We start from the raw sequence: 24317 nt of genomic DNA, 5'->3' as shown, positions 1-24317 counted from the left end.
TTGCTGTTAGTAGGAAAGGGGTTAGCACATGCAAGTCAGGGCAGTAGAACAGAGTGGGCTCGCTGTGTTTAAGTCCCAACCCCAGCTGTGTGGCCTTGATGAGATGACCGACCATCTCCAAGCCTCAGTCTTATCATCTGTCCCAGCAGGGACACGTATCCCTGGATGCACCTCCACAGGCCTGCAGTGAGAGTCAAGTGATTTGCTACCTGCCGCAGGCTGCCCCTGCAACGCCTTACCAGCATCTGCTGGGCCATCTTCTTCCTTTCAGCCTGCAGCTGCTGGCCCCTGTCTTCCTCCTCCTCCAGGCGGGCCTCCATCTCATGCAGGATCTCCTCCAGCTCCTGCTTCTTGGCCGCCAGCCGCACTCGCATCTCCTCAGCCTCCGCGTACAGCTCTGTCTCGGCCTGCAACTGTTCTTGTAGCAGGTTCTTCTCCTCGGCCAGCTGCACTCAGTGGGTGGGGAGGAGGTGAGTGAGCCCCACGGAGCCAAGTCCTGCTCCCCGGCAGCCCCAGCCACGCATCCATACAGGTACCTGTGAGTGCTTCTGCTCCAGCTCCTTAAGCTCACTTTCCGCCTTCTGCTGCCGCTCCTTGGTCTTCTGCAGTTCATCCTCCTTGGCCTGCATCTCCTCCTCCTGCCGGGTCACCTGCAGCAGCGGCTTCACCTGCACACACATGGGCCAGCCTGTCATTTGTTTTTGTGGCAAAGGGATAACGCTGTCGTAATAAATTCGATCAGTGGTTCTGAAACAGGGACAATGTTGCCGCACTGATCCCCACCGAGGGGATGTTGTCTGGAGACACTGCTGGTTGTCATGACTGGCATGAGGGGTGCCTCTGACATCCAGCGGGTACCTGTCAGGGGTGCTGCTAAACACTGTAAGTGCACAGGACAGCCCCCGCCACAGAGAATTATTCACTCCAAAACAGCAACAGTGGCAAGACTGGGGAACCATAAATTAGAGCACCAGACAAGGTACAAAGCAAAGGAGAAAGTCTCATCTTCCCCGCTTTAGAACCACCCCAAAAGAGAACTACTGCTGAAAGGCATATTTCCCTCCAAGGACAAAAGGGAGGAAAAAAAATCTTTCAAATCCCACCTCCCTATCAGAGTCATTATTTACGTTTTCTTCCTGTCTCTTTTTCTATGTTTAAAAAATAGACTTGGCTGGGTGCGGTGGCTCACGCCTGTAATCCCAACGCTTTTGGAGGCCAAGGCGGGTGGATCACAAATGAGGTCAGGAGATCAAGACCATCCTGGCCAACATGGTGAAACCCCATCTCTACTAAAAATACAAAAATTAGCTGGGTGTGGTGGCCCATGCCTGTAATCCCAGATACTTGGGAGGCTGAAGCAGGAGAATCACTTGAACCAGGGGGGCGGAGGTTGCAGTGAGCCGAGATCACGCCACTGCACTCCAGTCTGGTGACAGAGTAAGACTCTGTCTCAAAAAAAAAAAAAAAAAAAAATAGACTTACGATCATACTGCCTAGTGTCAGAGGCTGCTTTTACTATTCAAAATTAGAAGATATAGCCAGGCATGTGGTGCATGCCTATAATCCCAGCACTTCGGCAGGCCGAGGCAGGTGCTTGAGCCCAGGAGTTTGAGACCAGCCTGGGCAACATCATGAGACCCCATCTCTACAAAAAAAGCAGCCAGGCATGGTGGTGTATGCTTTAGTTCCAGCTGCTGAGGGGGCTGAGATAGGAAGATCTCTTGAACTCTGGAGGCTGAGGCTACAGTGAGCCATGATTGTGCCACTACACTCCAGCCTGAGTGACAGATAAAGTTTAAAAAAATAATAGGGTATTTATTATCCCATGCTGTTTCCATGCTGTTACATCATTCTTACAACCTTAGATAGCCATCTTAATTTATTTATTTAGGGATGGTCTTGTTCGGTCACCCAGGCTGGAGTACAGTGACACAATCAGCTCACTGCAGCCTTGAACTCCTGGCCTCAAGCAATCCTCCCACCCCAGCTCCAGAGCAGCTGGGACTACAAGCACATGCCGCAGTGTCCAGCTAGACAGCTAGGTAACCGTCTTTTTTTTTTTTTTTTTTTTTTTTTAGCAGACCTATTCAATATCCAAGCCATCACTTTTAATAGCTGAAAAACATTCCATCGATGGATGAACCGTTGCTGAACTCACCATTCAGCTAGGACTGGACATTGAAATTCTGCTATTGTAAATAAGGCCACAATACATGCCCTTAACTCTTGATTTTCTTTAAGACTATTTTCTTTTTTGAGATGGAGTCTCACTCTGTCGCCCCGGCTGGAGTACCGTGGTGCGATCTCGCCTCACTGCAACCTCCACCTCCCGGGTTCAAGAGATTCTCCCACCTCAGCCTCCCAAGTAGCTGGGATTACAGGCATGCACCACCGTGCCCGGCTAATTTTTGAATCTTTAGTAAAGCTGGGGTTTCGCCATGTGGCCGGGCTGCTCTCAAACCCCTGACCTCAGGTACTCCTGACCTCATCTGCCCACCTTGGCCTCCCGAAGTGCTGGGATTACAGGTGTGAGCCACCGCACCCGGCTAAGACAATTTTCTTAGCATAGGTTTTCAGAAGTTGGTTCAGTGGGGATGATTATTTCCTAGAAGCAGCATCTGCTTTAGGATGCTTCGCTGAGCTGCCTCCTAACTCCTTGTTTTCAAGCCCATGCCTGGCAATAAGGCGGCTCCTGCTATGCACTCCGGCAGCTTCCTCCAGGCACGTGTCACAGTCTGCCATCACGCATCTGTGTCTGCGATGATCTGTTTATCATCTACTCCCACATTCAGCCAAAATATTCATAGAGGCCAGGGACGATGACGCCTGGCCACAGCAGCGCCCCAGCACCTATCCTGTGCCTGGCATACGGTAGGTACTCAGTAGCTATTTGCTTGGTGCAAAAGCCTTTCACCAATGTATACACTCAAGGGCGCATAAGGAAAAGCCTAGTCGGTTGCGACAGAGCATGTGTTTGTGCCGTGGATACCATGCAACCAGCACCACTACAGGCACCAGTTGAGTCCAGAGGCCCTGACTGTGCCAGCAACAGAAAAGACACACTATTGGCCAGGTGAGGTGGCTCACACCTGCAATCCCAGCACTTTGGGAGGCGGAAGCAGGACGGGTGCTTGAGGCCGGGAGTTCAAGACTGGCCTGGGCAATGTACTGCGACTCCATTTCAAAAAATGCAAAAAGCAGCAAGCAACTGCAGTATGAATACACAAACAGGCTGGATAGCTCTCTAACTCCGTGTATAAAACATTCTTTTTCTCTTTTTAAAGACAGAGTCTCAATCTGTCGCCCAGGCTGGAGTGCAGGCACGATCTTGGCTCAATGCAACCTCTGCCTCCTGCGTTCAAGACATTCTCCTGCCTTAGCCTGCTGAGTAGCTGGAATTACAGGCACCTGCCACCATGCCTGGTTAGTTTTTGTATTTTTTTTAGTAGAAACTGGGTTTCACCATGTTGGCTGGGCTGGTCTTGAACTCCTGACTGCAAGTGACCCACCTGCCTCGGCCTCCCCAAGTGCTGAGATTAGAGGCATGAGTCGCTGACCCCAGCAGCATTCTTGAGCCATCAAAATTATAGCACTGGAGAACAGATTAGTGGTTTCCAGGGGCTATGGAGGAAGTGGGCGTGGCTATAAGTGGGCCACATCAGGGATTCCAGTGGCGAAGGAAACATTAACACTTTGTGTTGGGGTCACGGCTATAACGCATGTGCCAAAGGACAGGGCCTCCTGGGGCCGGAGAACCGCCAATGGGCAAGGTCAGAGTTGCAGCCCTCTGTTCCGAACCCACTTGCCACCACCTCCTGTCCTACATCTGGAGGCTCCAGAGTGAAGAGCCAGGGCTGGGAGCCCCTGGGAAGGCGGCTGGGGCAGAGCACTCACCTTGGTGAAAAGCCTCCACCACTGCCAGTTCCGCAGCTTGAGGTAGGCGGCGCAGTTCCTCTGAATCACCTTCATGGCTGTCAGCTGCTGCTGCCTCTTTGCAAACGCCCTAAGGAGGGGGAAGAGGCGATGGGGAGGGAGTCATGAAGACTCATCCTGCTGTCCACAGAGCCCTGTCCCGCAGTGTCCCAAACCTGCATAGGGACGTGCTCAGATTCTTCCAGAAACCCTGTGTTACACATGTATTATCTGGCCGCTCACAACTTAAATCATCTACAGGCTAGACCCTTTCTCAGCGGGCAAGGAAGACCCAGGGCTTGCAACATGCCCCGGACAGCCGTGATCCAAACACCACTCGGAAAACACGTCCATGTGCCTCACTCCTAAGGGGCTCCCATACACTCCAGCTGCACCAGCTGTTTCTTTTTCTTTCTTCTTTTTTCGAGATGGAGTTCGGCTTTGTTGCCCAGGCTGGGGTGCAGTGGCATGATCTCAGCTCACTGTAACCTCCGCCTCCCAGGTTCCATTGCTTCTCCTGCCTCAACCTCCAGAGTAGCTGGGATTAGAGGCACCCATAACCACGCCTGGCTAATTTTTGTATTTTAGTAGAGATGGGGTTTCACATGTTGGCCAGGTGAGTCTCGAACTCCTGACCTCAGGTGATCCACTCTCTGGCCTTCCTCAGTGCGGTGGGAATAGGGGGGACAGCGACTGCACCCAGCCCTTTCAATCCTGTTCTCCCCTGGGTTGTTTTAGGAATCTCAAACTGTGACCCCGATCCGGTAGTCTTCTCATTTAAGGGCTCTTGCACTGAGAAACCGTAGCACAGTGGATGTAATTCTGTCTTCCCTGCGTGGCTGCCATCTTGGATGTGGGAAAACTTTAAGAATAAAATTGCCCCAGTTATCTTGGAAGCAGGAGGGACAGCGACAGGGAACTTAGTAACGAAACTGGTCAGGTTAGGTCTGTTGCAGAAGGACTAAGAGCTCCCAAATCTGGCCTTGACCTTCTCGGGTCCACGTGTCAATCAATCAACCTGACACATCAGGGCCCTGCAGGTGAGGGTGTGGTCTCTACCCAGTGACAACACAGACCTCGACTCCACCTGTTCATGCGGTCCCTTGGGTATGACTCATTGAGGAACCCGAGCCCTTCCCTGGGACATCACACCCTGCAAAGCCCTGCCTTATAAATCCCATTGGGACCTGGAGATTGAGACACGGTCAAGTCCTCTTTCCTCGATACTTTATCAAATCCCAACATTTTTAGGCCAGGCGCAGTGGCTCACGCCTGTAATCCCAGCACTTTGGGAGGCTGAGAAGGGCGGATCACTTGAGACCAGGAGTTCGAGACCAGCCTGGCCAACATGGAGAAACCCCAACTCTACTAAAAATACAAAAATTATCCCGGTGTGGTACTGTCTGCCTGCAACTCCAGCTACTCGGGAGGCTGAGACACGAGAATCGCTTGAGTCTAAGAGGCGGAGGTTGCTGTGAGTCGAGATTGCGCCACTGCACTCCAGCCTGGGTGACAGAGAGACTCTTGAAAGGAGGAAAGGAAAGAAAGAAAAGAAAGAAAGGAGGGAAGGGGAAGAGAAGGGAGGAAGAAAGAAAGACAGAAGACAACACCACCAAACATTTCCGACCCGAGAACCAGGCACTGTTCTAACCTCTCATCATGTATTATCTCAGTGACACCTCATAAACAGCTCCCTGAGATCAAAATGATTATGCCGTTTCTAGCCAAAAACTTGAAGCTCAGAGAGGTAGAGGAACTTGCCCAAGGTTTATCAGCAAAACCTCGGGGAGCCAGGATGAGAACCCAGGTCTAAAACTCGTTCCTTCCCTGCACTCATAACTGGTACATTTATTTAAGGTAGAAGCATTTCTTCCCCCTCAAGAAAAGGCTGTCATTCAATCAATGACGCATCTTAAACAGGTGGCCTCTTGGAATCGGGGAATCAGAACAGAAAGGCCCCTGTTAGTGATTCGTGCTCGAGGTGTCAGGATGTAGGAAAGCATCTTTACTTTCTGGCCAAGTAGCCACGACACATCGCCTGGAAGGCCATGATGACATCGGTGATCTTCAAGTCTCGTTCCTCCTCCAGGTGGGCCAGGACCCCGGTTCGGAAGAAGATTTTGCTCTGTCCGATCCTGTATAAGTTGGGGTCAAGTTCCAGGGCTTTGATCTGCAGAAGGAGGGAAAAGAAGAGCTCCTGATTTCCGTGGTGGCATTTGGCCAGTGGTGACGTGTGGTTAAGAAGGGTCCTGCCAAGAGCAGCAGGTCGCTTGCAGCCAGAGGCTGGGAGGTCTTGGGTGGACTTGCGGGCTCACCATGAGGATGCAGGCCTGCTTCCCGTCCATGAAGCCTTTGGGGATGGCATTCGCCGCCAGGATCTCGTAGCTTGAAACACAGAGCAGAAGTCATCCAGCCTACCTCCAGCTTCCATTCCTCTGCCCAGTCCTGCTCACCCCTCCCCTACCTGGACCAGACCTGGGAACTTACCGTTGGCGGAACTCCTGGAAGACGATCCGGTTGGGGAATCCCTGCCGGCAGATGCGGATGCCCTCCAGCACGCCATTGCACCGCAGCTGCTCCAGCACCAGGAATGCGTCCAGCTTGCCGGACTGCAAAGGCCAAAGACGGCAGTGGGTCCCTGGAGCCAGGACCTGCGGTGCCGCAGAGCCCCAGACCTCATGCCTGGATGACCCACCTGGCCAGACCACCAGGGTACCAACAGAGGCACCCAGGGAGTGCTCAGCTGAGGGCCGAGGGGCAAAGCAGTGCCCCCTCTCAGGGTTTCCATCTCTTCGCTTTGGCACTGGCTGCCTCACGATCTCTCTGGTACTTGGTGACACTGGCATTGCCTGGCTGGAAACTGGGGCTTCCTCCTCGTCACCTCCTCTCCTCTCCCTCACTTCCTGTCCATCAGCAGTTTGATTGTTTCTAGCTCCTAAATACCTCCCAACTGCCCCACTTCTCTCCACCGCCATTGTCTCCACGATCTTCTCCTGCCTGGACACCACAGAAACCACCACCTGGGCTTCCCTCTCCAGTCATGGCTCTCCCCTCAATCCCCTCATTCGCTTTCCTCTGTCCTTTTTGTTTTTTGAGACAGAGTCCCACTCTATCACCCAGGCTGGAGTCCAGTGGGGCGATCGTGGCTCACTGCAGCCTCAAACTCCTGGGCTCAAGTGATTCTCCCAAATCAGCCTCCCAAGAAGCTGCAACCACAGGCATATGCTACCACGCCTGGCTAATTCTAAAAAGTGTTTTTGTAGAGACAGGGTCTTGCTGTGTTGTCCAGGCTAGCCTTGAACTCCTGGCCTCAAGCGATCCTCCCACCTCAGCCTATATAAGCCCCTCATATAGCCATGAGCCAGCTTATGCCCAGCCTCCTCATTCACTTCCTAAAACGCAAATCTGACCATGACATAGCCCTGCTCAAACTCCCCCAATTACATCCCTAGAGAGAAAAGGCCAAGCTCCAGAAAGAGCAAGGAGCGCCACAATCTAGCCCCTTCCTGCCCATTCAGCCTCATCTCCAGTTCCTACCTCACACCATCACACATTCACAACATGAAATTACCTATTTAGCATTTTCTTTCCTTTTTTTTGAGATGGAGTCTTGCTCTGTTGCCCAGGCTGGAGTGCAGTGGTACGATCTCAGCTCACTACAACCTCCATCTCCCAGGTTCAAGCAATCCTCCTGCCTCAGCCTCCCGAATAGCTGTGCCACCATGTCTGCCTAATTTTTTTGTATTTTTAGTAGAGATGGGGTTTCATCATGTTGGCCAGGCTGGTCTTGAACTCCTGACCTCAGGTGATCCACCCATCTCGGCCCACAAAGTGCTGGGATTACAGGAGTGAGCCACTGTGCCCGGCCTGCCACACATTCTTAAAGTTCAAGTTGGCCAAGAAGCTTTCTCTGAGCCCTGAGGCTGTGGGAGGAGCCCTGACTCTTTGGAGTTCTTGTAACTGACCGCATTCCATCACCATCTTCAGCTGTGTGTCTGTCTCTCCTCAGGTCTCTCATAACCTCAGCACTACTGGCATCTTGTAGGGATTCTCTGCCGGGGGTTGAGGGACTGCCCTGAGCCCCATACAATGCTTAGCGCATCCCTGGCCTCTACCCACTAGATGCCGACTAGCAGCCCCCTCCTGGTTGTGACAACCAAAAATGTCTCTAGACATGTCCACAGAGAGGACACAATAGCCCCAAGCTGAGAACACCTGCACCAGATTATCAGAAACCTACAGGCAAGGACGACATTTTTCTACACTGTCTCCCCAGCATCCAGCGCAGGGAGGAACCCAGTGAACGCTTCCTGGGATAGTGAGTGAATGAGTGGCTGAGTGCCCTGTACAGCAGCCCCATGGCTGAAAAGTCTCTGGAGGCATCCTCCTTCCTCCCTCGCCTCCAGGGATGGGGAGTGGGCCCCAGATTCAGACAGCCTTCCCCCGATGGCAGATGGGGTCCTCAGGGTGGGTGGGGGTGCAGGGTGCCTGGAGGACACTGTGGCCGGTTGAGGCAGCCATGGCTGTGGGAGCCCCAGGGTCTAGGCGGTGGGCCTCACCCTCTTCTCGTGGTTGGGGATGATGCAGCGCACGAAGTTGGGTGTGGTGTTGCGCAGTGTGGTCATCAGCTTGCCCAGCTGCTCCTTGTATAGCTGCCCCACTGTGCGGAACATGCCCTTCTTGGTCTTGGAGGCGCTGGGCAGCGAGCTCTCTGTCATCTTGGCCATCTGGTCCAGCCCCACGATGCGGTCCACTGTGGGGCACAGCCAGGGTGGCATCAGCCTTTGGCCCACCCACCCCTCAACAGGCCAGAGGCGCAGACGCACCCCACCCCCCACCAACCTGCCCACTCCAATCTTTCCTTCCATCACCAATGCCACCCTCCCAAGTATTGTCTATTTGGGAAATCCCGACAGCGCCTGAGCGGCAGAAAGAACAAATTCCCTGTGAAGGAGTCGTGCTCAACCAGGAGTCAAGCCTGCTCTTGCTGTCCACTCACTGAGTAGCCTTGGCATGGCACCATCCTGTGCCTCAGTTTCTCTTTCTACAAAAGGGGGGTAATAACACCATCTACCTTCCAGGGCAGGGATAAGAAAATAAGGCTCATAAGGCACTTATTCCCTGCCGGCCTCCAACCCTTCATCCACCAACAAATACTGAGGACCTTCTGTGCTCCAGGCCCTGGGGGCACCAGCACGGACAAACAAAAAAGACCTGACCCCCCTCAACCCACTTATATCATAGGGAAGGAGACAGACAGTGATCACAGACGTTAAGTACGGAATACCTTGAGTGACGAGGTGTGTTTAGAAAAATAAAAACAGGGTAAAGCAGAGAGTGGTGAGAGGGGTCTCTTAGATAAGGAGGTGGTGTGCTGGGGTCTGTCTGATAAGTTGATATTTGAGCAGAAACCACAAAGCAATGAGTGGGTCACCATGTAGGGATCCACGGAAGAAATATTTTGAGGCAGAAGATGGGCACACGCTCCAAGACAGGAGCTTGGCACATCAGTAAGCGCTCAAGAAAAAGTAGGTCTTATCCATCATCATCATCACCATCGCCACCAAGGTTCTTTTTCTACCAGCCCGGCAGGTCCTGCATGTGCCAAGCCTATTTCTTCGCTTCGAACTCAGTTAGATTCCATGCAACAGTCTTTGTATTGACTGATTGATTGAGACAGGGTCTCACTCTGTCAGCCAGGAAGAAGTGCAGCGGCACGACCTTGGCTCACTGCAACCTCCACCTCTCAGATCCAAGTGCTTCTCCTGCCTTGTCCTCCGGAGTAGCTGGGATTACAAATGCTTATCACCACACTCAGCTAATTTTTCTGTTATTTTTATCATTTATTTTTAGTTTTATTTTTTTGAGACGGAGTCTTGCTCTGTCACCCAGGCTGGAGTCCAGTGGCTCTATCTCAGCTCACTGCAACCTCTACCTCCTGGGTTCAAGCGATTCTCCTGCCTCAGCCTCCCAAGTAGCTGGGGTTACAGGTGCCCACCACTACACCTGGTTAGTTTTTGTATTTTCAGTAGAGACGGGATTTTTCCATGTTGGCCAGGCTGGTCTTGAACTCCTGGCCTCACATGATCCGCCCGCCTCGGCCTCCCACAGTGCTGGGATTACAGGCGTGAGCCACTGCACACAGCCCCATGCAACAATCTCTCTGCTGGTCTTTCTGAGTCTCCTCTCTCCCACAAGACTGGGCTTCCGCAGGGGAGGGGCTGCAGGCTTCATCATGTGTCCTGGGGTGACACAGACCCAGGGTGCGATGCTGCTCCCCAGACCCAGAGCCTAGCACATGGTTTAGGCACAGCAGGCCCTTCCCGGAGCCTTTTTTAGCATGCTTAAAACAAGGGAAGACCAGGCTGGGTGCAGTGGTACACACCTGTAATCCCAGCACTTTGAGATGCCAAGGTGGGTGGATCACCTGAGGTCAGGAGATCGAGACCAGCCTGGTCAACATGGTGAAACTCCGCCTCTACTAAAAATACAAAACTTGGCTGGGTGTGGTGGTGTACGCTTGTAATCCCAGCTACTTGGGAGGCTGAGGCAGGAGGATCCCTGGAACCAGGAGGCGGAGGCTGCGGTGAGCTAAGATCGCGCCACTGCACTCCAGCGTGGGTGACAGAGCGAGATTCCATCTCAACAAAATAAATAGATAGATAGATAAAAAATCAATAAAAAGCACTCCAGGGGTCGTGATGGATGCTTGAGTTTGAGCACCGCTGGTCTAATTTAATCCTCACAATGCCCCTAGGAGAGGTGGCAACTATTAATGTATTTCCTGGTTTTACTAATGAGGACAATGAATTTAAGGACACTGAGTGACTTGTCCAAGACCACAGAGCTAGGAGGCGGCAGAGACAAGATGCAGCCAAATCCTTCTGACTCTGGACGGGGCCATCTAACTCCCCGTGCCTGGCATGCTGTTTCTCCCATCCATTGCCTGAGCCCTGACCCCAGGACCTCATCCCCTGGGGACCATGGAGAATTGAGGGGCTCAGGGACCACCATTCAGGAAGAGACTGAGTGCTTCAACAAGACACCACCAACACCTGCCAGCGCTGTTCCTTCCCCTGCCCCCTGCAAAGGCGTCCCCCCCTGGGGTGGGTGTGGGGGTCAGGGGACTTGGGTGTTCAATTTTCCAGCTCAAAGCAGCTTCCAGAGCAGAGAAGCCCTTACCGTCCTTCCACAGGTCGGCCACAAACTTGTCTGAGGAGGCGTTGAGCAGAGAAGTCACATTGTCATTCAGCGGGTCCATGTTCTTGGTCAGCCAGGCACTCGCGTTATAGTCCACCTGCCAAGGACACCCGCTGGTCAGATTCCTTGGGAAACTAAAAACTTAGAAACCGTGGCCACAACCGCAGCCCTTCCACTGCCCTTCCAGATCTTCTGAAGTCAGAGAGGAAAGGATGTTTATGGTCACCACGAGGGGACTCCACAAACAACGAAGAGACCAACAGATCAGGGACCTGTGCCCAGGCGGTAGGAAATCAGCCAATGATACCTATTGCTGAGAAAGCCTCGTTTCCTTTCTTTTAATTTTCTTTATTTTTATTTTTTTGACATGGAGCCTGGCTCTGTCCCCCAGGCTTGAGTGCAGTGGTGCCATCTCTGCTCACTGCAACCTCCGCCTCCTGGGTCCAAAAGATTCTTCTGCCTTAGCCTCCCAAGTAGCTGGGATTACAGGCACCTGCCACCACACTCAGCTAATTTTTATATTTTTAGTAGAGATAGGATTTCACCATGTTGGCCAGGCTGGTCTCGAACTCCTGACCTCCTGATCTGCCCACTCCAACCTCCCAAAGTGCTGGGATTACAGGCATAAGCCACCACACCAGGCCAGGGAAAGCCTAGTTTCTATTCCACATTATTCTAGTAATGCTGCAGTGGTTGCCACCGCACGCAGCCCCATGCAACAACCTCTCTGCTTGTATGTGAGAGTTTCATCTCTCCCACAAGACTGTGGCTCCCACAGGGGAGGGGCTGCAGGCTTAGGGGCCCCTAAACCAGCATAGTGCCTTTGAGTTACACAAGATTAAGAGATTTCACAATGGCAAATGCCCTCCTGCTGGTATGCAAAAATTTCCCCTCATCTTCCCAATCATCCTGGTTTATAAGTTAGGCATCGTGGGTGAGCACGGTGGCTCATGCCAATAATCCAAGCGCTGTGGGAGGCCAAGGTGAGTGGATTATTTGAGGTTAGGAGTTCGGGACCAGCCTGACCAACATGGTGAAACCCCGTCTCTACTAAAAATGCAAAAAAATCAAAAAAACAAAAAACTAACCAGGCAAGGTGGCGCATGCCTGCAATCCCAGATACTCGGGTGGCTAAGACAGGAGAATCGCTTCAAGCTGGGAGGTGGAGGTGACAGCTGAGATTGCATCACTGCATTCCAGCCTGGGCGACAGAGTGAGACTCCGTTTCAAAATAAACAAGTAAATAAATAAATAAAGCGTGGCATCCTCTTTCCCACTCTCTAAGGAGCCTAATTTGTAACTCAGAGATTCTGATATATGGATACAGAGAAAAAGGACGCAGGGGCTTTTTTTTTTTTTTTTTTTTTTTGAGACGGAGTTTCGCTCTTGTTACCCAGGCTGGAGTGCAATGGCGCGATCTCGGCTCACCGCAACCTCCACCTCCTGGGTTCAGGCAATTCTCCTGCCTCAGCCTCCTGAGTAGCTGGGATTACAGGCACGTGCCACCATGCCCAGCTAATTTTTTTGTATTTTTAGTAGAGACGGGGTTTCACCATGTTGACCAGGATGGTCTCGATCTCTTGACCTCGTGATCCACCCGCCTCGGCCTCCCAAAGTGCTGGGATTACAGGCTTGAGCCACCGCGCCCGGCCCCGCAGGGGCTTTTTTCATTCCTAACTCGAACACTGACTGTGCCCAAAGCCCTAATTTTTATTATGGTGAATACTAACTGCAGGGAACTAATACTACAGCTCTGCTGGGTTATTATGGGATGTAGATTATCAGCATAATAGCTAGGCTTGATCTGAGAGAAGACTGAAAATTTTAAAAAAGTAGGGAAGCAGGGAAAAGTGTTGTCTCTATGTGCTTAAAGGAACATACACTCCCTTGAATATACGCCAGGAGTTAGGATTTTGGTAAAGGCCCAGATAGTAGATATTTTTGGCTTGGCAAGTCACACAGTGCTTTGTGTTTGTTTGTTTGTCTGTCTTTCTCTGTTGCCCAGTCTGGAGTGCAGTAGTCCAATTTCAGCTTACTGCAGCCTCTGCCTTCCTAGGTCAAGCCGTTCTCTTGCCTCAACCTCCTGGGTAGCTGAGATTACAGGCATGTGCCACCACACCTGGCTAATTTTTTTTTTTTTTTGTATTTTTAGCAGAGGGGTTTCCCCCATGTTGGCCAGGCTGGTCTCAAACTGCTGACCTCAAGTGATCTGCCTGCCTTGGTGCTGGGATTACGGGCATGAGCTACTGTGCCCACCCAAGTCATAGTCTTTGTCACAGCTACTCAATTCTGCTGCAGTGGTACAAAAGCAGCCACAGACATTACGTAAACAAATGGGCATGTCTGTGTTCCAATAAAACTTTATTTACAATAACAAGCTGTGAGCCAGATTGGACTCTACTTCCAGCGCCTAGTATAGAGCACTACCTGTTCCCATGATGCAGTGGGGAGACTGAGGAGTCAATAGAATATTACAATTCTGCAAGCCAGACTAAGCTATGCCTTTTGTACATTACCTAGGACCCTTGGGAGCCACAGGGCAAGGGCCTATATAAAAACAGCCAAGGCATGAGGATGAGGATGATGATGATGAACACAACTGTCATAAATGTCCCTGGCCAGAGCAGACTGACAACAGCAAACCCTAGGCCATGACAAGGGAGACTTTGTTGAAGCCAGGGTGTGAGTTTATTAGTCACCTCATCCCGGCTGGCTCCACCTGTTGGGTATAACTTGTAGCAGGAAGGATTGAGAGTGTATACAAGAAACAGCAGGCTGAGGCTAGGTGCAGTGGCTCATGCCCGTAATCCCAACGCTTCAGGAAGCTGAGGCAGGAGGATCGCTTGAGCCCAAGAGTTCAAGACCAGCCTGGTCAACACAGCAAGGCCCCATCTCTAGACATAATTTAAAAATTTAGCTGGGCAGCCAGGTGCAGTGGTTCATGCCTGTAATCCCAGCACTTGGGGAAGTCAAGGCGGGTGGATTACTTGAGGTCAGGAGTTAGAGACCAGTCTGGCCAACATGGTGAAACCCCATCTCTACTAAAAATATAAAAATTAGCTGGGTGTGCCAGCAGGTGCCTGCAATTCCAGCTACATGGGAGGCTGAGACAGGAGAATTACTTGAACCCAGAGGCAGAGGTTGTGGTGATCAGAGATTGTGCCACTGCACTCCAGCCTGGGTGACAAGAGCAAAACTCCATCTAAAATAAAACAATTTAGTTGGCCACAGTGGTGTACACCTGTAGTCCCAGCTACTCGGGAGGCTGAGGCAGGAGGATCACTTGAGCCCAGGAGGTTGAGGCTACAGTGAGCTATGATCGCACCACTGCACTCCAGCCTGGGTGACAGAGCGAGACTCTGTCTCCGACAAAAATAGAAACATAGAGCAGCCTGGACATCACGGTTGGAAAACATGAGAGGCTGCAGCTGACGCCTTACAGATGCGTAGACCAATCACGAACAGGACTTGGTTGGGATTTGCTTTGTAGCAGATGCCTTTGCAGTTCCCAGGCAGCCCAAGGTTCTGCCCCTCTCAGACTCTCTCTGCGCTGAGTAGCCTCTGGGGCTCCCTTGAGACAGAGCCCCCTGGGCCCTGTGGCTGGTACCTTCCCGGCATAATGGATGATGGAGAACTCAGTCTTGTCCTTGAGCTGCTTGGGCTTCTGGAACTTGGGGTGGTTGCCCTGCTCCGTGCACAGCTTCTCCACGAAAGACTTGTCTGTGGCTTTGGGGAACCAGCACTCCTCGTCCAGCAGGGCCAGCACACCTGGGGGGTTGTTCTGTGGGAGACAAGTAGGGCTCGAATTAAAGAGAACGCCCAACCTCGGGCATTCCATGAACAGCTGGCCAACTGTAAAACGTACAGGCAGCTTCTGAGATCTGATACTATATTTGCTCAGAGCAGAGATGCGCTGTCTCCAACAAAAACAGAAAGAAAGAACAGCCTGGACCTAATGGGAGCAAACATTATATTCTGCCTTCCATCCCTGATACTGGTCCACTGAGCACAGGGTGATTTGAGGGTAGATTTGGAAGCATCACCCCTGCCTTGTTTCCTGCTGCCCCCTAGTGGGAAACACACAAACAACATCATGAAGAATTTATAATTCTTGAAAACGAGTTTGTTGCTTGACTTGAATTCATCTAGGGTTCCTGTTAGAAAAGTTGTTTTGGAGACAGGGTCTCACCGTGTCATCCAGGCTGGAATGCAGTGGCGCAATCTCGGCTCACTGCAACCTCTGCCTCCAGGGCTCAAGCAATCCTCCCACCTCAGCCTCCCAAATAGCTGGGACCATGGGCGTGCACCACCATGCCTGGCTAATTTTTTTGTATTTTTTGTAGAAATGGGGATCCACTGTGTTGCTCAGGCTGGTCTCAAAACTCCTGGGCTCAAGCGATCCTTCTGCCTCAGCCTCCCAAAACGCTGGGATTATAGGCGTGAGCCACCGTGCGCGGCCTTGAAGCAGTTCTTTGTGACTGAGAAATAGCGTGTGCAAATTTGGAGGTGTTTTGACACCATCTAAATAAGGTGTCGAAACACCACCAAATTTGCTGAATTTGGATTCAGCCCCAGAGAAGCGTTTTCTGACTGTTCTATCCAAAGTGCACCTCCCTAAACCACTCTCCATGTGGCCTCATCCAGGGTTTTAGTTGCTTTGTTTGTGTGTCTGATTTTGTCGTCTGTTCCTTTAGGAGCGCAGGGACCACACTCATCCTATTCACAGTTACATACCCAGGCCCTAAAGAGGGCGCAGCACATCACAGGTGGTCAGTAATCACTCAAAAAGTGTTCACTGGTCACCTACTATGTCCATGGTTCTGCAAGTTTGGGATACATTCGTGAACAAAACAAAGGTTACTGCTTTTGGGAATGAAGAAATGGGAGAGGCCAGGTGCAGTGGCTCATGCCTGTAATCTCAGCACTTTGGGGGGCCGAGAAAGAGGATTCCCTTGAGGTCAGGAGATCGAGACCAGCCTGCGTAACATAGCGAAACCCTGTCTCTACTAAAAAATACAAAAGGTAGCTGGGCATGGTGGTGCACGCCTGTAGTCTTAGCTACTTGGGAGGCTGGGGCAGGGGGATCACTTGAGCCTGGGAGGTGGGGGTTGCAGTGAGGGGAGACTGTGCCACTGCACTCCAGCCTGGGCAATAGAGCCAGACCCTGTAATAAAAAAAACAAAAAAGAAATGGCAGAGAAGAGAAGGGAGGGAGGGTGGGGAAGGAAAAGGGATGGAAAAGGAGGATGGAAGGAAGGCAGAAATTAAAGAAAATACCTTTGATATGAAAATGTGGGTTAATGGAAATTATAACTTAGTTCACAAAGATTCAGCTTACAGCCTTTCAGGACGGGGTGATGGGTGGCGGTGGAGGGGATGCTATGAGCATGGGGAGGCTGTGGGGTCCACATCAGCTTCACAGAGGCCACACACGTGTGCAAGGTGTGAGGGGGGCCGCGCATGCCCACAGGCCCCTCACCGGCCGCTCGATGAGCTCGATGCAGGGCTGCAGGTCCAGCCCGAAGTCGATGAAGTTCCACTCGATGCCCTCGCGCTGGTACTCCTCCTGCTCCAGGATGAACATGGTGTGGTTGAAGAGCTGCTGCAGCTTCTCGTTGGTGTAGTTGATGCACAGCTGCTCGAAGGAGTTCACCTGAGCACAAGGCACGGGGTGGGGTGTGAGCATCTGGGTGTGAAGTCAGAAGACAGGGCGCCTCACAGAAGCTCCCCCGATGGTGCCCCCATCGCTGGCCCACATCCTCTCCACAAGAGCCCGTTCTGCCATCCCAGCACCAAGCGGGGGTTAGGCCCCCACAACGTGCTGCCTAGAATCCCCCAGGGCTTGACATCACATGGACCTCGCACACCGTAAGGATGCTTATCTCCTCCATCTCCACAACCATCTGTGGATGGACAAACCTGCTAAGGCATGCTACTGCATTCACAGATGTGGAAACAGAGGCGTAGAGGGAAAGTGACCCTGCAGTAGAGTTCTTCTGGGATATCTATCAATCTTAACACCTTCAGGTCAGGTGTGGCGGCTCACAACTCTTTCTCAGCACTTACGGAGGCCAAGAGGCAGGATCACTTGAGGTCAGGAGTTTGAGACCAGCCTGGCAAATGTAGCGAAACCAGTCTCTACTAAAAATACAAAAATTAGCCAGGCACAGTGGCTCATGCCTGTAATCCCAGCACTTTGGGAGGATCACTTGAGGTGAGGATCACCTTGAGGCTGGTGGATCACTTGAGGTCAGGAGTTCGAGACTAGCATGGCCAATAGGGTGAAATCCTGCCTCTGCCAAAAAAAAAAAAAAAATTTTAAGTAAAATTTGGCATGTGCCTATAATCCCAGCTACTCGAGAGGCTGAGACAGGAGAATCACTTGAACCAGGGAGATGGAGGTTGCAGTGAGCTGAGATCGCACTACTGCATTCCAGCCTGGGCGACAGAGTAAGACTCCACCTCAAAAAACAAACAAACAAATAAAACATTTAGTGGGCATGATGGTGCATACCTGTAATCCCAGCTACTTAGGAGGCTGAGACAGGAAAATTGCTTGAACTCAGGAGGTGGAGGCTGCAGTGAGCAAGACACTGTCTCAAAAAAAAAAATCACAAAAAACCTTCTTTTTCTCTGGGAACTTTCCTCAAACGGATGTGTATGGGATCCAATATCTGCATTTCTATTGCATGAGGTAATAAAATCTCCTGCAAAGAGTTCTTGGCTTGGAGGTGACCGTGTAGCCCAATTCTAGTGAGTAAGAGTCAGTGAGATGTAATTCCAAGATTTGGTTGGAACTGTTAGAAAAGAGATTTTTTTTTTTTTCTGCAAGATGGAGCTGTGGCAGCCATCTTGCCACCAGGAGGGGAGAGGGTGCTTGAGAATGGAACCAATATGGAGAAAGGCAGAGAGAGAGAGAGAAAGATGGCAGGAGATCAGACCCTGCCTACTGGTTCAGCTGCATGTCTGGCCTTCTCAGTTCCAGAAACCAGTGCATTTCCTGTTGAATTTCTGTCTCTTGTAACCTCAAGGATCCACCTTTAACTAGACAGCCTCTTACCCTGCAGTAGCCATCTACATGCCTTTCTCAAAAATCATGATTCCTCCAAGAAAAGCCCCATCTCAGAGAAGCAAGCCCATGGCTGTTACGATCCCACCAAGCTGTACCTCAAAGATCTCAAATCCAGCTATATCCAGGATCCCCAGGAAGGAAGCCCCTTGCCGATGGGTCTTGTCCAGGGCTTTGTTCACGCGAGTGAGTATCCAGCGGAAAAGGCGTTCATATGTTGCCTTGGCCAAAGCCTCTACAGCAAAGTCAGCCTGAAGAGGGGAACCAGGGGAACATGGTTATTCCCAGTGGCCTGCATTTTCACGTAAGCCAGGCTGGTGGTGAGTATTCTTATTCTTGGCCCGGCACAGTGGCTCACACCTGTAATCCCAGCACTGTGGGAGGCTGAAGCAGGTGGATCACTAGACGTCAGGAGTTCAAGACCAGCCTGGTCAACATGGCAAAACCCTGTCTCTACTAAAAATACAAAGATTAGCCAGGCATGGTGGCATGTGCTTGCAGTCCCAGCTGCTCGGGAGACTGAGGCAGGAGAATCATTTGAATGTGGGAGGCAGAGGCTGCAGTGAGCTGAGATTGTACCACTGCACTCCAGCCTGGGCTGGAACAAGACTCACACTCTGCCTAAAAAAAACAAAACAAAACAAAACAAAACAAAAACACACACACACAACAACAACAGCAACAACAAAACCAACAACCTGACAAGGGACTTTGAATACTCTAGTACTGAATAAATGAGGGATAAAAAGATAAGCGGGTGGATGGATGGACAGATGAATAAATGAATGGAATGACAGGTGGATGGGTGATAGATAAATGGATAGATGAACAGATGGCTGGGTCATGTATGGCTGAATAGACAGACGGATGAATGAAGGATGGATGGATGGATGGGTGAATGGATCGACAGATGAATGGATGGATGAACAGACAGATGAATGAGTAGACAGCAAGATGGATAGACGGACATATGCACAGATGGACCATGGATGGGTTAATGAATAGATGAATGAGTGAGTGGACAGGTAGGTGGATGGATGGATGAGTGGTGGGTGGGCGGGTAAGTGCTAAGTAAATGGCAGGTGTATCATACCTGTTCTTTTGTCTGAGCTTTCTGTACCACGTCTCGCCCAACCTTGATACGAGGAGTGAGGATGGCTCTGGTGAAATCTGTCACATTAATTCCCATGAGGTGGCAAACTTTCTGAGCAGCTGGGTGGAGAAAAGAAACGCTGAGTGCATCACAAAAGCGAGACCTTGGCCAGAAGGCACATGGCATGGGGTGTTTGTGATCTGTGAATTCACTGGCTTCTCCTGGGAAAGGCAACCGCTGACAGTGAACATAACATCAATTGTCCTGAAGGCTGCTGTCATCAGGGGCCACACCCTTGGGTACTTACTGACAGGCAGTGATTGGAGTGGGCTAAAGTACGCCCCAGTTGGGGGTTTAGGGTCAGGTAGTTCTAGTTTCAAGTCCCTGTCCCTTCACATTTCCAAATCATGTGACTCTGGAAAAGCTCTTTTTTTTTTTTTTTTTTTGAGACGGCGTCTCTTACCAGGCTGGAGTGCAGTGGCGCAATCTGGGCTCACTGCAACCTCTGCCTCTTGGGTTCAAGAGATTCTCCTGTCTCAGCCTCCTGAATAGCTGGGATTACAGGCACACACCACCACGCCCAGCTAATTTTTGTATTTTTAGTAGAGGCAGGGTTTCACCATGTTGGCCAGGATGGTCTCAATCTCTTGACCTCGTGATTACCTGCCTTGGCCTCCCAAAGTGCTGGAATTACAGGCGTGAGCCACCGTGCCTGGCCTGGAAAAGCTCTTTAGCCTTTTAGAGTCTTGTTTTTCTTAGGTTTAAAAAGGGTCAGTTCTTTGGTACCTTGATGGTACCCAGGATTAAGTAAGGTAAAGTATGTAAAGTCCTTGAGATTTATTTAATAGTGACTTAGTATTAAATAGGTACTAACAGTAACATTTATCGAATAGTTGCTATTCAATAGTATTTGTTTCACTGTTCTACAATAGTTGTTGCAACACTGTTTGCAATAGCAGAATGCTGGAATCAACCTAAATGTTCCCTGTTTTTGAGTCTCGCTCTGTAGCCCAGGCTGGAGTACAGAGGCACGATCTAGGCTCACTGCAACCTCCACTTCCCGGGTTCAAGTGATTCTTCTGCCTCAGCCTCCCGAGTAGCTGGGATTATAGGCACACGCGACCACACCCAGCCAATTTTTGTGTTTTTAGTAGAGACAGGGTTTCACCATGTTGGCCAGGCTGGTCTTGAACTCCTGACCTTGTGATCCGCCCACCTTGGCCTCCCAAAATGTTGAGATTACAGGCAGGAGCCACTGGCGCCTAGGTGCTGGGATTACAGGCTCGAGCCACTGCACCCGGCTTTTTTTTTTTTTTTTTTTTTGACACATAGTCTTGCTCTGTCACCCAGGCTGGAGTGCAGTGGTGCCACCACTAGTTAGTCCCTTAACATGAAAGAAGCATTACATGCTGCTTTGCATGTGCAAGGCAGTAAACACAGTGATCTTAGGATTTTTTTCCCCATCTCTTGGCAAGGGTGCTTTTTTTTTTTTTTTTTTTTGGGACGGAGTTTCGCTCTTGTTACCCAGGCTGGAGTGCAATGGTGCGATCTTGGCTCACGGCAACCTTCGCCTCCTGGGTTCAGGCAATTCTCCTGCCTCAGCCTCCCGAGTAGCTGGGATTACAGGCACGCACCACCATGCCCAGCTAATTTTTGTATTTTTAGTAGAGACGGGGTTTCACCATGTTGACCAGGATGGTCTTGATCTCTTGACCTCGTGATCCACCCGCCTCGGCCTCCCAAAGTGCTGGGATTACAGGCGTGAGCTACCGCGCCCGGCCTAAGGGTTCTTTTTCATTTCTCTTTCCCTGAAGTGTTTCCTTAGCATGAGGATTCCATTAATTTGCCAGATTTAGGGTGGGTAATACCTAAGAAACATCTGAGAGCAAAACTGCCATTACAAAATCGTAACTGAGGCACTGAAAGAGATCTGACCTAACTGACTCCATCTTGCTTCTAACCTCCAAGCTCCAGTGAACCGTTCCTGGGGGTAAGCCAAACTAACTTTGGGAGGAACTTAGCTTATAGTTTGTTTTTTAATTTTTTTTGAGACAGGGTCTTACTCTGTCACCCAGGCTGGAGCGTAGGGGCATTATCTGGGCTTGCTGCAATCTCTGCCTCCTGGGTTCAAGCAATTCTCCTGCCTCAGCCTCCTGAATAACTGGGATTACAGGAACTCATCACCACATCTGGCTAATTTTTGTATTTTTAGTAGAGATGGGGTTTCACCATGTTGGCCAGGCTGGTCTTGAACTCCTGACTTCAAGTGATCCACTTGCCTCGGTCTCCCAAAGTGCTAGGATTACAGGCATGAGGCAGCACACCCAGACTCTTACAGTTTAAAACACAAGAACCCTTTCCCAAAACAAATCCCCTTCTTGCCTGGGGACTAGCCTGCCTTTGTAGGACTAATACATTAGCAAAAAGATTAGAAATTACGGTTTAGGAGTCCTGTAACTGGAGGCTACAAGACTCTGACCCTCCCAAAACTGCTCCTGGGGATGACATCACTACTGTAAAACCTAAGATGAGTGCTTGAGACAGCTTGCAGATCCCCCCTCCTTGTGGATCAGCTGGTCACCCAGATTGAGAAACTGGCTCACCTGATCTTGTGGTGCCTGTCTAGGAACTGACTCAGGGCAAGAAGACAGTTTCGACTCCCTACGATTTCATCTCAGACCCAGCAATCAGTACTCCCAACACACTGGCCTCCCCCTAACCAAATGATGCTTAAAAACTCTGATCCCTGAATGCTCAAAGAAACTGATTTGAGTAATAATAAAACTCTTTTCTCCTGTGCAGCCAGCTGTGTGTGAATTTATTCTTTCTCTATTGCAATTCCTCTGTCTTGATTAATTGGCTCTGTCTAGGCAGTGGACAAGGTGAACTCATTAGGCGGTTATAATAGGTTTGATTAAGGTGAGCTCCAAGGAGCAGGGAAAAAAGCAACACAATATGCAGCTTGGGCCAGGAAATAAGAAACGTAAGTTTTGCTCTCAGCTCAGCCACCAACAAGCATGATGGTAGCCACGCCAGCTTCTCAAAACACAAAACACTGTTTATCTGTGGGTAGGGCTGTCAGATTTGGGGGAAAATTATAGGATGCTCAGTTAAGTCTGAATTTCAGATAAATAAGTATGCTCTTTTGGTATAATCATGGTCCAAATGTTACAAGGGGCATACTTAAAATTCAAAAAAAAAAGTTTGTTGTTTACCTGAAACTGAAATTCATCTGGAAATCCTGTATTTTATCTGGCACCCCTAATTCTCAGGGCAATCGAGGTCTGTCTCCCCAAGACAACAGGTACCATAAGAAGAGCTATTCCTGTCTCATTTCCTGCTGGATCCCAGTGGCACATTGCAGGGACTTGAGAAATATTTCTTTAACAAAATAATTAAGTGGAGTGTTGTAGGAGAGATGGTCCCTAAGGATCTTGTCTGGTCTAAAACTATTAGGGGCAGGATGTGGTGACTCTTGCCTGTAATCCCAGCACTTTGGGAGGCCGAGGTGGGAGGATCGCTTGAGGTCAGGAGTTCAGGATCAGCCTGGGCAACATAGCAAGACCCCATCTCTATTAAAATTTGTAAAAATTTTTATTTTATGTATTTATGTATTTATTTATTTAGATGGAGTCTCATTCTGTTATTTATGTGTTCTTTTTTAAAAATAAAAAATTTTTAAAAAAGAACACATAAATAAAATTATTTGTTTTTTTTTGTTTTTTTGGTTTTTTTGGTGTGAGACAGTTTCACTCTTGTTGCCCAGCCTGGAGCACAATGGTGTGGTCTTGGCTCACTGCAACCTGTGCCTTCTGGGTTCAAGTGATTCTCCTGCCTCAGCCTCCTGAGTAACTGGGATTACAGGCACGTACCACCGTCCTGGCTAATTTTTATATTTTTAGTAGAGACGGGGTTTCACCATGTTGGTCAGGCTGGTCTCAAACTCCTGACCTCGTAATCCTCCTGCCTCGGCCTCCCAAAGTGCTGGGATTACAGGTATGAGCCACCACGCCCGGCCTATTAGGTTTTTTAAATACCTCCACTCTGATTCAAGAACTTTCCACACAGTCTTGAGCAGTGAAAAGTTTGAAAAAGGAAAGTGAGTGATAAGAACTTAGTCCAACTGTTGTTAACATCCCAGATACCGTCACCTTGAAAAATAATCAATAGTTAAATGTCACCCTCCCCATTCTCCCCAACCCCAAAGTCATCAATTATTGGGAAAAGGTGGCAAGTACCTGTGTTATCTGGCATGGACGCCTGGTCTGTGTTTCTTTCCTTCTTGAAGACGATATTTCCAAGCTGTAGGACGGATGATACCACCTTCAACACGGCTGAGGTGGGGAGGGAAGAGCAGAGCAGACACAGAGGTCAATGTCAAGGTACCCTGGAGTTTTGGGGTATAAAGCCACTGGGGACCCAGAGCCAGCCTACATCTTTCCTCCAAAGAAACTCAATTCCAAGCTCAGTATTTTTAGAAGGTTGCTAAAAACTTTTTACTAACAATGGAATACCACGTAGCAAAAACTGGCAAACTATAGCCTATGGACCAAATCCGGCCCACTGCTTGCTATTACAAATAAAGTTTTATTGGAACACAGCCATACTCATTCTTTTACATATTGTCTACAACTGTGTGCATGTTACAATGGCAGAGTTAAAAAGAGTTGCAACAGAGATCATCCGGCCCACAAAGGCTAAAGAATTTACTATTTGACCCTTTACAGAAAATGTGTTAGCAACCCCCGCCACAGAACAAGGAGAATGAATGAGCTACCACTACCAAGAGCCAAAACTGATGTATTGAGGCCAGCATAGTGGCTCGTGTCTGTGACCCCAGCGCTTCGGGAGGCTGAGGTGGGAGAAATGTTTGAGACGGTCTGGGCAATGTAGGGAGACCCTGTCTCTAAAACACAAACGAAAATAAACCTGACTTATCTTCCAGACACAAATGCTGAAAGAAAGAGGACAGATGGAAAAAAGAACCTACTATCTAAATCCATTTATAGACAGTTTATTCAAGAAGAGGCAAAACTAATCGATG

General features: G+C 50.0%; 1 protein-coding gene across 4 annotated transcripts in view; it reads right to left on the bottom strand.

Annotated features, from left to right (window-relative positions):
• The window catches only part of MYH11 (myosin heavy chain 11), a 154066-nt gene that overhangs the window by 37596 nt on the left and 92153 nt on the right, over window positions 1-24317 (bottom strand). For all 4 annotated transcript variants that reach the window (XM_032269627.1, XM_032269630.1, XM_032269628.1 and 1 more), the window contains 13 exons: window positions 23512-23607; window positions 19274-19392; window positions 18279-18431; window positions 16591-16764; window positions 14720-14893; window positions 11095-11209; window positions 8472-8665; window positions 6400-6521; window positions 6228-6297; window positions 5922-6082; window positions 3895-4003; window positions 537-668; window positions 240-446 (listed from right to left, as the gene is read on the bottom strand). In XM_032269627.1, coding sequence (XP_032125518.1) covers window positions 240-446; window positions 537-668; window positions 3895-4003; window positions 5922-6082; window positions 6228-6297; window positions 6400-6521; window positions 8472-8665; window positions 11095-11209; window positions 14720-14893; window positions 16591-16764; window positions 18279-18431; window positions 19274-19392; window positions 23512-23607 — 1826 coding nt within the window. The remainder of the gene's footprint in view (window positions 1-239; window positions 447-536; window positions 669-3894; window positions 4004-5921; window positions 6083-6227; window positions 6298-6399; window positions 6522-8471; window positions 8666-11094; window positions 11210-14719; window positions 14894-16590; window positions 16765-18278; window positions 18432-19273; window positions 19393-23511; window positions 23608-24317) is intronic.

This window comes from Sapajus apella, unplaced genomic scaffold (assembly GCF_009761245.1).
Source record: "Sapajus apella isolate SASKATOON/1434 unplaced genomic scaffold, GSC_monkey_1.0 scaffold196, whole genome shotgun sequence".
Lineage (NCBI taxonomy): Eukaryota > Metazoa > Chordata > Mammalia > Primates > Cebidae > Sapajus > Sapajus apella.
The sequence above is the reverse complement of the archived record's forward strand: the minus strand, read 5'-3'. Positions and strand labels throughout refer to the sequence as shown.